Raw genomic sequence first — 12,634 nt, 5'->3', positions numbered from 1 at the left:
ATGTCCAGATTTCGAACAGTTGGTTCCTGTGGGACTCTCACTTATGACAAAAGCATTATGCAAATTAACACCGGTTCAGAGCAAACTAACACATAATGAGAAGAAAACAGCACGGGGACAAGGAAAGTCAGGTATAGACTAAGTGTTAAAGTGGCATTACTCTGTCTGAGACATGTCATTATTATGTCATGCTTTGATATTGCAATGCCATTTCTCTGCAGTTTACTAGTTTGACGAAGGCTATTGAGTTGTAGGAATGAGCAGAAGGTGGTTGCTGATGTCACACCTGAGTCTCAGCAAAGAGCTGCTCACCTTGACAACTATTGTAACAATACTTTCAGTTCTCTTACACCATGTTCAAACAAGACAAGATAAGATAAAGCAAGAAGTAATAAATGCCAAATCTGAATTTGTGTCCTAGTCAGACAAGTGATACTACATTTTTGCTTGGTTTCTATTTATGCAGCACTATGCTAGATAACCCCTCCCACAGTAAAATCTAATTTGCCTAAAATCCAGCTTCACATGGCTGTATATTAAACATCAAATATCTTCTGATTGGCTGTGTTGCATTACGTAGCAATATCATGTTCAGTGTGGACAGCGAAATTGCTCACTTCATTATGTCCTGACACAGAGTTATGGTGCTTCCAGGGGTTCAAATGGGATTTTTGAGGTGGGAGAAGCCTAACCCCCTATTTATTTATTTTTTGAATGGGAGGTGCCGAAATAACGTTCTGGACAGTTCTGCCCTAATTCAACCCATCGTGCCACTACTGTTGCTACTTCAATTAGGCAGACAACATTATACTGCACTATTATTGCACCATATTGAACAGTGCGAGGGAGAGTAAAATATGACAGAATTTTCAATTTTGGGTGCACTATCCCTTTAAAAATTATAACTGTGCCAAAAGGGTTCCAGACATGGAACACAGACATTTAAATAAGCAAATGCAAAGTTCCAGGTAGGTAGCATTAGAATACCCCACTCATAATACTCTGTTGCTTATTTGTTATGTGTAGCTGAAAATGATTGCGTGACAATTAAGATGGTGCCGCGAATGGCAGCCTCTGTGTGGAGCTCTCCAATTCTTTTGTTGTTTTTGTTTGTTTGTCCTGGGTTTATTAATCTTGTTCCAATCAGTTTTACCACGGACGAACTGCTGACATTTGGCAGCACATACCAGACAATCTCTTCCTGGTTTTTGACTATTCGGATGCTTTGCTGGACAATTTATTCGGAGGCGCAGCTGTGCTGTTCAAAAGATGCAGGCGAGGGAGACGAGCCGGCGCACTGGTCAAGCTCCGTCGGTGTGGCTTTCGAACAGCACTACCGAGTATTCATCTAGCGAATCTCCGCTCTCTTCCTAACAAAACAGACGAACTACATCTCCTAACCCATACAGACAAGTACTTTTTAACCTCTGCTGCCTTGTGCTTCACAGAAACCTGGCTGAGTGAAGCCATTACGGACAGCGCGTTACATCTGCTGGGCTTTCAGCTGTTCAGAGCGGATCGCATCGCGGATTTAATGGAGAAAACAAGAGGCAGTGTAACATGCTTTTACATCAATGAAAGTTGGTGTACAGATATAACAAAGTTAAAGAAGAAGTGCTGTACTAATTTGGAAGCGCTCTTTATTAACTGTAAGCCTTTCTACTCGCTTCGGGTGTTTTCTTCGTTTATTCTGGTGAGTGTTTATATCCCGCCACACACGTGCGTGAATGCAGTGCTGCAATAGCTGGCTGATCAAATCACAGACAAGCGACAACAATACCCAGACTCAGTTATTATTATTCTTGGGGATTTTAACAAAGCAAACCTCACACGTGAACTGCCCAAATACAAAGAGCACATTACATGCCCAGCCAGAGAAAGAAATATACAGGATCATTGCTACACAACAATAAAGGATGCATTTGGGACTCTCTGATCATTGTCTGGTTCATCTTCTTCCAACCTACAGGCAGAAACTAAAATCTGCTAAACCTGTAGTAAAGACTGTAATGAGATGGACCAATGAAGCAGAACTGGAACTACAAGCCTGCTTTGACTGCACCGATTGGAGTGTTTTTGATACCAATTTGGACGAGCTCACAGATACTGTTACATCATATATCACTTTCTGTGAGGATATGTGCATTCCTACTAGGACTTATTTAACATACAACAATGACAAACCGTGGTTTACAGCAGAACTCAGGCAGCTTCATCAGGCCAAAGAGGATGCTTACAGAGGTGGGGATAAAGTCTTGTACAATCAGGCCAGGAACACACTGAATAAGGAAATCAGAGTGGCAAAAAAAAACTATTCTGATAAGATGAAAAACAAGTTTTCAGCTAACGACACTGCATCAGTGTGGAGTGGCCTGAAACAACTTACGATCTACAGGACTCCTGCCCCCAACACTGTAGGGAACCTACAAATGGCCGACAACTTGAATGTGTTCTACTGTAGATTTGAAAGGCCCAATCTCACACCCCACACCCGCTCTGACCTTCACTACACACAAACACCAACACCTCCTGCAACCCCCCTCCTCCACCTCCTGCTACTCAACCTGCACTTAAGATCTGTAAAGAAGAGGTGTGCCGTGTCTTCCAAAAACAAAAGACAAGGAAAGCACAGGGACCAGACGGTGTTTCACCCGCTTGTCTTAAATCCTGTGCTAACCAGCTGGCCCCATCTTCACACTGATCTTCAACAGATCACTGAAGCAGTGTGCTGCTTCAAATGCTGAATCATCATTCCTGTCTCAAAGAAACCCAAAATCACAGGACTTAATTACTACAGACCTGTCGCCCTGACATCTGTGGTCATGAAATCATTTGAGAGATTGGTGTTGGCCCACCTGAAGGACATCACTGGACCCTTTCTAGATCCCCTTCAATTTGCTTATCGAGCAAACAGGTCTGTGGAGGATGCAGTCAACATGGGATTGCATCATATCCTGCAACATCTGGACAGGTTAGGGACATATGCAAGGATCCTTTTTGTGGACTTCAGTTTGGCTTTAAACACCATCATCCCAGCTATTCTCCAGACTAAATTACACCAACTCTCTGTTCCCACATCTATCTGTAAGTGGACTGATTACAAGTTTTCTGACAGACAGGCAGCAGCTAGTGAGATAGGGGAAATTCACTTCTAGCACCTGCACAATCAGCACTGGTGCCCCCCAGGGATGTGTGCTCTCCCCACTACTCTTCTCCCTGTATATAAATGACTGCACCGCCAAGGACCCCTCAGTCAAGCTCCTGAAGACTGCATAAGACACTACTGTCATCGGACTCATCCAAGATGATGATGAGTCTGTATACAGAAGGGAGGTTGAACGGCTGGCTCTCTGGTGTAGTCAAAACAACCTGGAGCTGAACACACTCAAAACGGTGGAGATGATTGTGGACTTTAGGAGGAACACCCCAACACTGACCCCGCCCTCACCATTCTAAACAGCACTGTGGCAGCAGTGGAGTCATTCAGGTTCCTGGGCACTACGATCTCACAGGACCTGAAGTGGGAGACCCAAATTGACTCCATTGTGGAAAAAGGCCCAGCAGAGGTTGTACTTCCTTCGCCAGTTGAGGAAGTTCAACCTGCCACAGGCGCTGCAGATACAGTTCTACTCAGCAGTCATTGAGTCAGTCCTCTGCACTTCAGTAACTGTCTGGTTTGGTGCAGCTATGAAATTGGATATCAGAAGACTAAAAAGGACAGTTCAGACTGCTGAGAAGATTATTGGTTGCCCCCTGCCCTCCCTTCAAGAACTGTACACTTTGTAAATGAGAAAAAAGGCTGGAAAAATCACTCTGGACCCACTCACCCTGCCCACTACCTTTTTTAACTTTTGCCTTCTGGCCAACGCTACAGATCTCTGAGCACTAGAACTGTCAGGCACAGGAACAGTTTTTTACCTCAGGCTATCCATCTAATTAACAGTTAAATCTGCCTCACTGAGCAATAATTATGTGCAATTCACAGTTTAGTCTTTTTATTTTTATATTTATTCAACACATCCTACCTCTTCAGCCATTACATTCCCTTGCACTGTATATAACATATCTATCTATCTATCTATCTATTTTTCTATCTATATATATCTATATCTATATCTATATATATATATATACACACACACACACACACACACACAAACTACTGGTCAAAACGTACACATTCTTTATTCAAATTTTTTTTCTTCACATTTTAGAATAATAGTAAAGTCATCAAAACTATGGAATAACATAAATGGAACTATGGGAATTATGTTGTGACTAAAAAAAAATCCAAAATAAATCAAAACTATGTTATATTTTAGCATCTTCAAAGTAGTCACCCTTTGCCTAGAATTTGCAGACATGTGCTCTTGACATTTTCTCAACCAACTTCTTGAGTTATCATGCTGGGATGCTTTTTAAACAGTATTGAAGGAGTTCCCATCTATGTTGGGCACTTATTGGCTGCTTTTCTTTATTATTTGGTCCAAGTCATCAATTTAAAAAAAAAAGAAAATTCTTTATTTTTTAATTACATTTTAGTTTTATAATGAAAAAAATGTATATAGTGGCACAATTATATTTTTGTCTACAAAACTAATTTCAAACATTTAAGCATATGCCTTCAGATCAAAAGATTTTTAAGATCATGTGAAACATTTAAGTCAAGTGTTTCAAAAGTTTTGACTGGTAGTGTATATATATATACAGGTGCATCTCAATAAATTAGAATGTCGTGGAAAAGTTCATTTATTTCAGTAATACAACTCAAATTGTGAAACTCGTGTATTAAATAAATTCAGTGCACACAGACTGAAGTAGTTTAAGTCTTTGGTTCTTTTAATTGTGATGATTTTGGCTCACATTTAACAAAAACCCACCAATTCACTATCTCAAAAAATTAGAATATGGTGACATGCCAATCAGCTAATCAACTCAAAACACCTGCAAAGGTTTCCTGAGCCTTCAAAATGGTCTCTCAGTTTGGTTCACTAGGCTACACAATCATGGGGAAGACTGCTGATCTGACAGTTGTCCAGAAGACAATCATTGACACCCTTCACAAGGAGGGTAAGCCACAAACATTCATTACCAAAGAAGCTGGCTGTTCACAGAGTGCTGTATCCAAGCATGTTAACAGAAAGTTGAGTGGAAGGAAATAGTGTGGAAGAAAAAGATGCACAACCAACCGAGAGAACTGCAGCCTTATGATTGTCAAGCAAAATCGATTCAAGAATTTGGGTGAACTTCCAAGGAATGGACTGAGGCTGGGGTCAAGGCATCAAGAGCCACCACACACAGACATGTCAAGGAATTTGGCTACAGTTGTCGTATTCCTCTTGTTAAGCCACTCCTGAACCACAGACAATGTCAGAGGCGTCTTACCTGGGCTAAGGAGAAGAAGAACTGGACTGTTGCCCAGTGTTCCAAAGTCCTCTTTTCAGATGAGAGCAAGTTTTGTATTTCATTTGGAAACCAAGGTCCTAGAGTCTGGAGGAAGGGTGGAGAAGCTCATAGCCCAAGTTGCTTGAAGTCCAGTGTTAAGTTTCCACAGTCTGTGATGATTTGGGGTGCAATGTCATCTGCTGGTGTTGGTCCATTGAGTTTTTTGAAAACCAAAGTCACTGCACCCGTTTACCAAGAAATTTTGGAGCACTTCATGCTTCCTTCTGCTGACCAGCTTTTTAAAGATGCTGATTTCATTTTCCAGCAGGATTTGGCACCTGCCCACACTGCCAAAAGCACCAAAAGTTGGTTAAATGACCATGGTGTTGGTGTGCTTGACTGGCCAGCAAACTCACCAGACCTGAACCCCATAGAGAATCTATGGGGTATTGTCAAGAGGAAAATGAGAAACAAGAGACCAAAAAATGCAAATGAGCTGAAGGCCACTGTCAAAGAAACCTGGGCTTCCATACCACCTCAGCAATGCCACAAACTGATCACCTCCCTGCCACGCCGAATTGAGGCAGTAATTAAAGCAAAATGAGCCCCTACCAAGTATTGAGTACATATACAGTAAATTAACATACTTTCCAGAAGGCCAACAATTCACTAAAAATGTTTTTTTTATTGGTCTTATGATGTATTCTAATTTTTTGAGATAGTGAATTGGTGGGTTTTTGTTAAATGTGAGCCAAAATCATCACAATTAAAAGAACCAAAGACTTAAACTACTTCAGTCTGTGTGCATTGAATTTATTTAATACACAAGTTTCACAATTTGAGTTGAATTACTGAAATAAATGAACTTTTCCACAACATTCTAATTTATTGAGATGCACCTGTATGTGTGTGTGTGTGTGTGTGTGTGTGTGTGTGTGTATATATATATATATATATATATATATATATATATATATATATATATATAGTCTTATTGTGTATTCTATATATACTTTATTTTCTGTTCAATTTTGTATTTTATTCAAATTTTTTTTCTTTTTTAAATTATTAAATTAGTCTTTTTGCTGTATTGTATTGTTGTGCACTGGAAGCACCTGTCACTAAGACAAATTCCTTGTATGTGTAAGTATACCTGGCAATAAAGCATCATGGTTACTTGTGTAACCTCCATTCCCTGATGGAGAGAACGAGATGTTGTGTCGATGTAGTGACACTAGGGGTCACTCTTGGGAGCCCGAGACACCTCTGGTCTTTGATAAAAGGCCAATGAAAATTGGCAAGTGGTATCTGCATGCCACTTCCCCGGATATACGGGTATAAAAGGAGCTGGTATGCAACCACTCATTCAGGTTTTATGCTGAGGAGCCGAGACAAGGTCCAGCCATTTCAGTGGGTAGTTCAGCGTTGTGGCAGGAGGGACACACCGTCTCGTTCCCTCCATCAGGGAACGGAGGTTACACAAGTAACCATGACCTTCCCTATCTGTCACTCACTCGACGTTGTGTCAATGTAGTGACACTAGGGGTCCCTATACAAAACGCCACAACTGGCTGAACTGTGTTATGTGAACTGGCGGTGTGTGGTGGGCAGACCACTGTGTGCCTCATAGCCAGCACACCAGGTCGACACGTAACCTCCCCAAATATAGTTATGCGTGTCGAACGGCCCTTTGGGGACAAGTCGACTACCCAAAAGATAGAGACAGGCTAACCCAGTCGTGGCCTCTTTTCCCCTTCTTTTTTTCCACTCCCTAAAAAACAAGGGGGATTATCCGACTGGGCCGCCAGGTCTAGTCGGGGGGTGTCCCTCCCAAAGGGAAGACACCACAGAGATCACACGTCGCCCAAAGAGAGGGGGGCATATTTAAGTGGAAAAATAAGTCACATGGTCTTTCCGACCATGTGGAGAGTCTTCAAGGTAGATCCTACCCAACGGGGGAGGAGTTACTACAAACATGGAGACTGGGGCAGAGGGGCTCTGCCCAAGACACAGTTTGCCAACAGGGAAACGAATTAGCGGAAGATATATATCGCATGGGGTTACCTTACAGGGAACCGGCAAATGCGGAGCACCTACCCCAGAACAGGACTCTTAGTTAGCACGTGTACTGGGCCGGCAGCGAGTCTCTCTGAAAACTAGACTGCCACAGGTCTCAGAGGAAGTCAACCAGGGAACAAAGTTTGTGAACACTACTGGGAATTAATGGTGCATGTCTTCAGCTCAAAAGGAGGTGGAAGGCGCTATGTGCAAGCGATACACCCGGCCGGCTATCCCGGGCTTATCCGCCTGTATTGCGTGCCACTACCTGGGACGAAACCGGTTCCACCCGGAGGTTGTAGAACCTTGCAAAGGTGTTGGGTGTTGCCCAGCCTAATGCTCTGCAAATGTCTGTTAGAGAGGCACCCCTGGCCAGGGCCCAGGAGGCCACTACACCTCTGGTAGAATGGGCTCGTAGCCCTACCAGGGGCGGCATGTCCTGGGCGTGCTATGCCATAGTTATGGCGTCAATGAGCCAGTGGGCGATCCTCTGCTTGGAGACAGCGCTTCCTTTCCGCTGTGCACAAAAGCAGACAAAGAGCTGCTCAGAGATCCTAAAGCTCTACATGCGATCCAAATAGATGTGTAAAGCATACACCGGACACAGCAACGAAAGGGCTGGGTCTGCCTCCTCCTGGGGCAGTGCTTGCAGGTTCACCACTTGGTCCCTAAAAGGGGTCGTGGGAACCTTGGGCACATAGCCCGGTCAGGGTCTCAGGATCACGTGAGAGTAGCCAGGACTGAACTCCAGGCATGTTTCACTGACAGAGAATGCTTGCAGGTCTCCTACTCTCTTGATGGAAGTGAGCGCAGTCAGGAGGGGAGTCTTCAAGGAGAGTGCCTTAAGCTCGGCTGACTACAAAGGCTCAAAGGGGGCTCTCTGTAGACCCTGAAGAACTACAGAGAGGTCCCATGAGGGAACGAGGCGTGGCCTGGAGGGATTCAGCCTCCTAGCACCTCTTAGGAACCTGATGATCAGGTTGTGCTTCCCTAAGGACTTACAGTCGACTGCGTCGTGGTGTGCTGCTATGGCGGCAACGTACACCTTCAAGGTGGAAGGAGACAGCCTCCCTTCCAACCTCTCCAGCAGGAAGGAAAGCACTGATCCAACTGCGCATCTCTGGGGGTCTTCCTGTCAGGAAGAACACCAGTTAGCGAACAGACACCACTTAAAGGCATATGGGCGCCTCGTAGAGGGGGCCCTAGCCTGAGTGATCGTCTGGGTGGGCCAGTAGGGTGCTACCAGGACGACCTGCTCCTCGTCCTCCCTGACCTTGCACAGGGTCTGTGCAAGTAGGCTCACTGGGGGAAATGCATATTTGCGCATGCCAGGGGGCCAGCTGTGTGCCAGTGTGTTTATGCCGAGGGGGGCCTCGGTCAGGGCATACCAGAGCGGGCAGTGGGGAGGATTCTTGGGAGGCGAACAGGTGCACCTGTGCCTGTCCGAATCGACTCCAAATCAGCTGGACCACCTGAGGGTGGAGTCTCCACTCTCCCCTGAGGATAACCTGTCATGACAGCGCGTCCGTTGTAGTGTTGAGGTTGCCCGGGATGTGAGTGGCTCACAGCAACTTGAAGTGCTGCTGACTCCAGAGGAGGAGACGGCGGGCGAGTTGTGACATACAACGAGAGCACAGACAGCCTTGGCGGTTGACATATGCTACCATTGCCGTGTTGTCTGTCTGAACTAACACATGCTTGCTCTGGATCAATGGCCGAAACCTCCGCAGGGCAAGCAGAATTGCCAACAACTCGAGGCAGTTGATGTGCCAATGCAGTTGCAGGCCCGTCCACAAGCCGGCGGCTGCGTGCCCGTTGCAAACAGCGCCCCAGCCCGTTTTGGAGGCTTCCGTCGTGGAACGCCTGGAGACCAGTTCTAGGGGAACACCTGCCCGTAGGAACGAGAGGTCGGTCCAAGGGCTGAAAAGATGGTGACAGACCGGCGTGATGACCACGCGATGTGTCCCGCGGCGCCATGCCCATCTCGGGACTCGAGTCTGAAGCCAGTGCTGAAGCAGTCTCTTATGCATCAACCCGAGCGGGGTGGCCACCACTGAGGATGCCATATGCCCCAGGAGCCTCTGAAAAATTTTCAGTGGAACCACTGTTTTCTATTTGAATGCCTTCAAACTGGCCAACACCGACTGGGTACGCTCATTCGTGAGGCACGCTGTCAAAGAGACTGAGTCCAACTCCAAACTGAGAAAAGAGATGCTCTGAACTGGAGGAGCTTGCTCTTTTCCCAGTAGACCCGAAGCCCTAGTCGGCTGAGGTGTGAGAGCACCAAGTCTCTGTGTGTGCACAACATGTCCCGAGAGTGAGCTAGGATTAGCCAGTCATCGAGATAATTGAGAATGCGAATGCCCACCTCCCTTAGCGGGGCAAGGGCTGCCTCTGCGACCTTTGTGAAGATGCGAGGAGACAAGGACAGGCCGAAAGGGAGGACCTTGTACTGATATGCCTGACCCTCGAATGCAAACCACAGGAAGGGTTGTGTCGAGGTAGACTTCAGGTCTACCGCCACGAACCAATCTTGATGCCGGACGCTTGCCAGAATGTGTTTTTGCGTCCGCATCTTGAACGGGAGTCTGTGTAATGCCCGGTTCAGTACCCGGAACAGCCTGGGACTGGGGAGGAAGAGGCCTGTCCTCGTGACCCGTGGAGACTGTCACATCAGGGGTGGATTTGTGCCACAGCTGGGTGCTCAGGGGAGGGAGACCGCCGCTGGAGCGCCAAACCTGCCAAATAGAGTGGTGGACGGTGGTCGTGATGACGGCCGTGCACACCGGATACGTGACCCAGGGAACAAGGAAACCGCTCTTGCTGAACTCTTGAGTACTGCAGCCACTTGGGCATGCAGTGCAATTAAATGCAAAAGTAACAAAAAGATTCTCCTCCCGGCCTTCGACCGGGGGATGGAGAGGACTGCTTACCAGCTCCAGAGCAGCAGGTTTCGTCGTCCCTGAGTCGCCCGTCTCAAGGGCGCTTTGAAGCCTTTTGCAGGTTCTTGGCGGCCGAGAGACGGGTGGCATCTGCTTCCTGCGGTGGGCTCCACGCCGGGGCTGGGCCGAAGGGGCGGGCTGCGGCAGAGCCGGTGCAGTCACCGCAGGGGTACGCCCTTGGCGACGAGCAGACGGGGTGCGGGATCTTGAGCCGCGCCGGGGCAGGATATGCCGATAGCCTCCGTCTACTGCTCCACCGTCGAGAACTGCTGGGCAAAGTCCTTGACAGTGTCGCCAAATAGGCCAGCCTGGGAGATGGGGGCAGCAAGGAACCGTGTCCTGTCAGCCTCACCCATCTCGACCAGGTTGAGCCAAAGGTGGCGCTTCTGGACCACTAATGTGGACATCGTCCGCCCGAGAGACCGCGCCGTGATCTCGGAGAGCGAGGTCGGTCGCCGAGCGCAGTTCCTGCATCAATCGTGGGGTGGAACTACCTTCGTGCAGTTCCTTTAGCACCTTTCTTTACTCTTATTTCTGCCGAAGCGCCCAGGGGCATTCTCTGCAGTGCACCATTGCAGAGGAGGGAGAAGCTGCTGAAATGCGCCATCAGATCCAGCAGAGGTGATTGAACAGTCATGGGAATTCAGCTCAGTGAACATGACCGTTCGGCTCTGAAGAGAAAATCTGAATGAGTGGTTGCATACCAGCTTCTTTTATACCCATATGTCCGGGGGAGTGGCATGCAAATACCACTCGCCAATTTTCATTTGCCTTTTATCAAAGACCAGAGGTGTTTCGGGCTCCCAAGAGTGACCCCTAGTGTCACTGCATCGACACAACGTCGAGTGAGTGACAGATACGGAACTGATTCTGATTCTTCCGATTCTGAAGATGCAGCTGTTTTGTATTCATATGTGTGTATCTGCATGCATTACCTGTATTAGTCTGCTCTGTTCAGTCTGCAGTGTGGTCAAGTCCTGTCCTAGGTTGCTTTGTCCTCTTCTCAGAGACTCATAGTCCATCTTCAACTGGCCTGCATGGGCAGACAACTTAGCTACTTCCTCTGCCAAGTTGACCAATAATGCACGATCCTGACCTTTGACGGATTTCAAATCCGTATCGTGGTCAGTAAGAGAGTGCAGCAAAGATGTCTGCACACCTTCCAGTCGCAGGAAGTTGCTGTTATAGTCAGGGCAGTTGGGGTCGATAAAGATATTGATGCGTGATCCATCACCCCTCTCAACTGTCACCAATGCATTGGCTTCATCCTGATTGGTACTAATATGGGGAGGGCCATCTGACATGGGTGGAGCCTGGTAATGGTTCATAAGAAGAATGGTTCCCGTCACTGTGACTGCAAGGAGAACGGCCACGAAGAGCAGGATGGTACATAGCAGATAGCTACAACTCATCCTCTGCAGACAGAGAGAGACAGAAACAAGAGACAGAGAGACAAAAAGCATAATCATCATTATCATTTCTGCAGAACAGAAAGTGCTTCTGAAAGCCCTTTGGGGATAATACTGCAGTCAGACACAACTGCAGGAAAGAAACACAAAAAAGAATAGATCAAGGTGTTCCAAACATCCACCACACTCTCCTCTCTATCCATCCATCAATTTCAAAATACATTCTACATTCTAAAGATGCCTCACAAGCAAGCCAAAGGAGGCGGAAGCAAGGAAAACTTCCTAAGATGTTTAAGTAGATGGGGAAGAAACCTTGGGAGGAACCAGACTCAGCTAGGGAAGCCCTCTTCCTCGGGCTGGTAAATATTCAAATAGATTCATACAAAGCATAAACAGTACACAAATGTTAATTTCAACCGATGAATTCAAGCCACAGAGTATTAAACAGAAAGTTCACCCATACGTGTTGTCATCGTTTACACACCCTTGTTATTTCAAACCTAACTTTCTTCTGTGGAACATTGAATTAATTATTAGGCAGTGTGTTAGCCTCAGTCACCATTCCCTTTCATTGTATGTAAAATTATGCAATGAAAAATAATGATGACTGAGACTTAAATGCTGCCTAACGTCTCATTCAGTGTTCCTAAGAAGAAAGTTAGTCATACAGGAACAATGTAAGGGTGAGTAAATGATGACAAAATTTTCTATTTTTTAGTGAACTATCCCTTTTATGGTAGCACTGACAACATTTTTTGTTTAATTAAATTATAAGACTTCTAATGGTGAAAAAATTCATGTGATATGCAAATAGTAGGTATGGAGGCAATGAATGCCAGA

At 46.2% G+C, this 12,634-nt stretch overlaps 1 protein-coding gene across 3 annotated transcripts in view; it reads right to left on the bottom strand.

Moving 5' to 3' along the window:
* The window catches only part of fibcd1b (fibrinogen C domain containing 1b), a 181,923-nt gene that overhangs the window by 82,974 nt on the left and 86,315 nt on the right, over positions 1-12,634 (bottom strand). For all 3 annotated transcript variants that reach the window (XM_051696547.1, XM_051696546.1, XM_051696548.1), the window contains one exon: positions 11,321-11,800. In XM_051696547.1, coding sequence (XP_051552507.1) covers positions 11,321-11,800 — 480 coding nt within the window. The remainder of the gene's footprint in view (positions 1-11,320; positions 11,801-12,634) is intronic.

The sequence above is a fragment of the Myxocyprinus asiaticus genome, chromosome 4, assembly GCF_019703515.2.
Source record: "Myxocyprinus asiaticus isolate MX2 ecotype Aquarium Trade chromosome 4, UBuf_Myxa_2, whole genome shotgun sequence".
Lineage (NCBI taxonomy): Eukaryota > Metazoa > Chordata > Actinopteri > Cypriniformes > Catostomidae > Myxocyprinus > Myxocyprinus asiaticus.
This window is presented reverse-complemented; position numbering and strand designations above follow the sequence as displayed.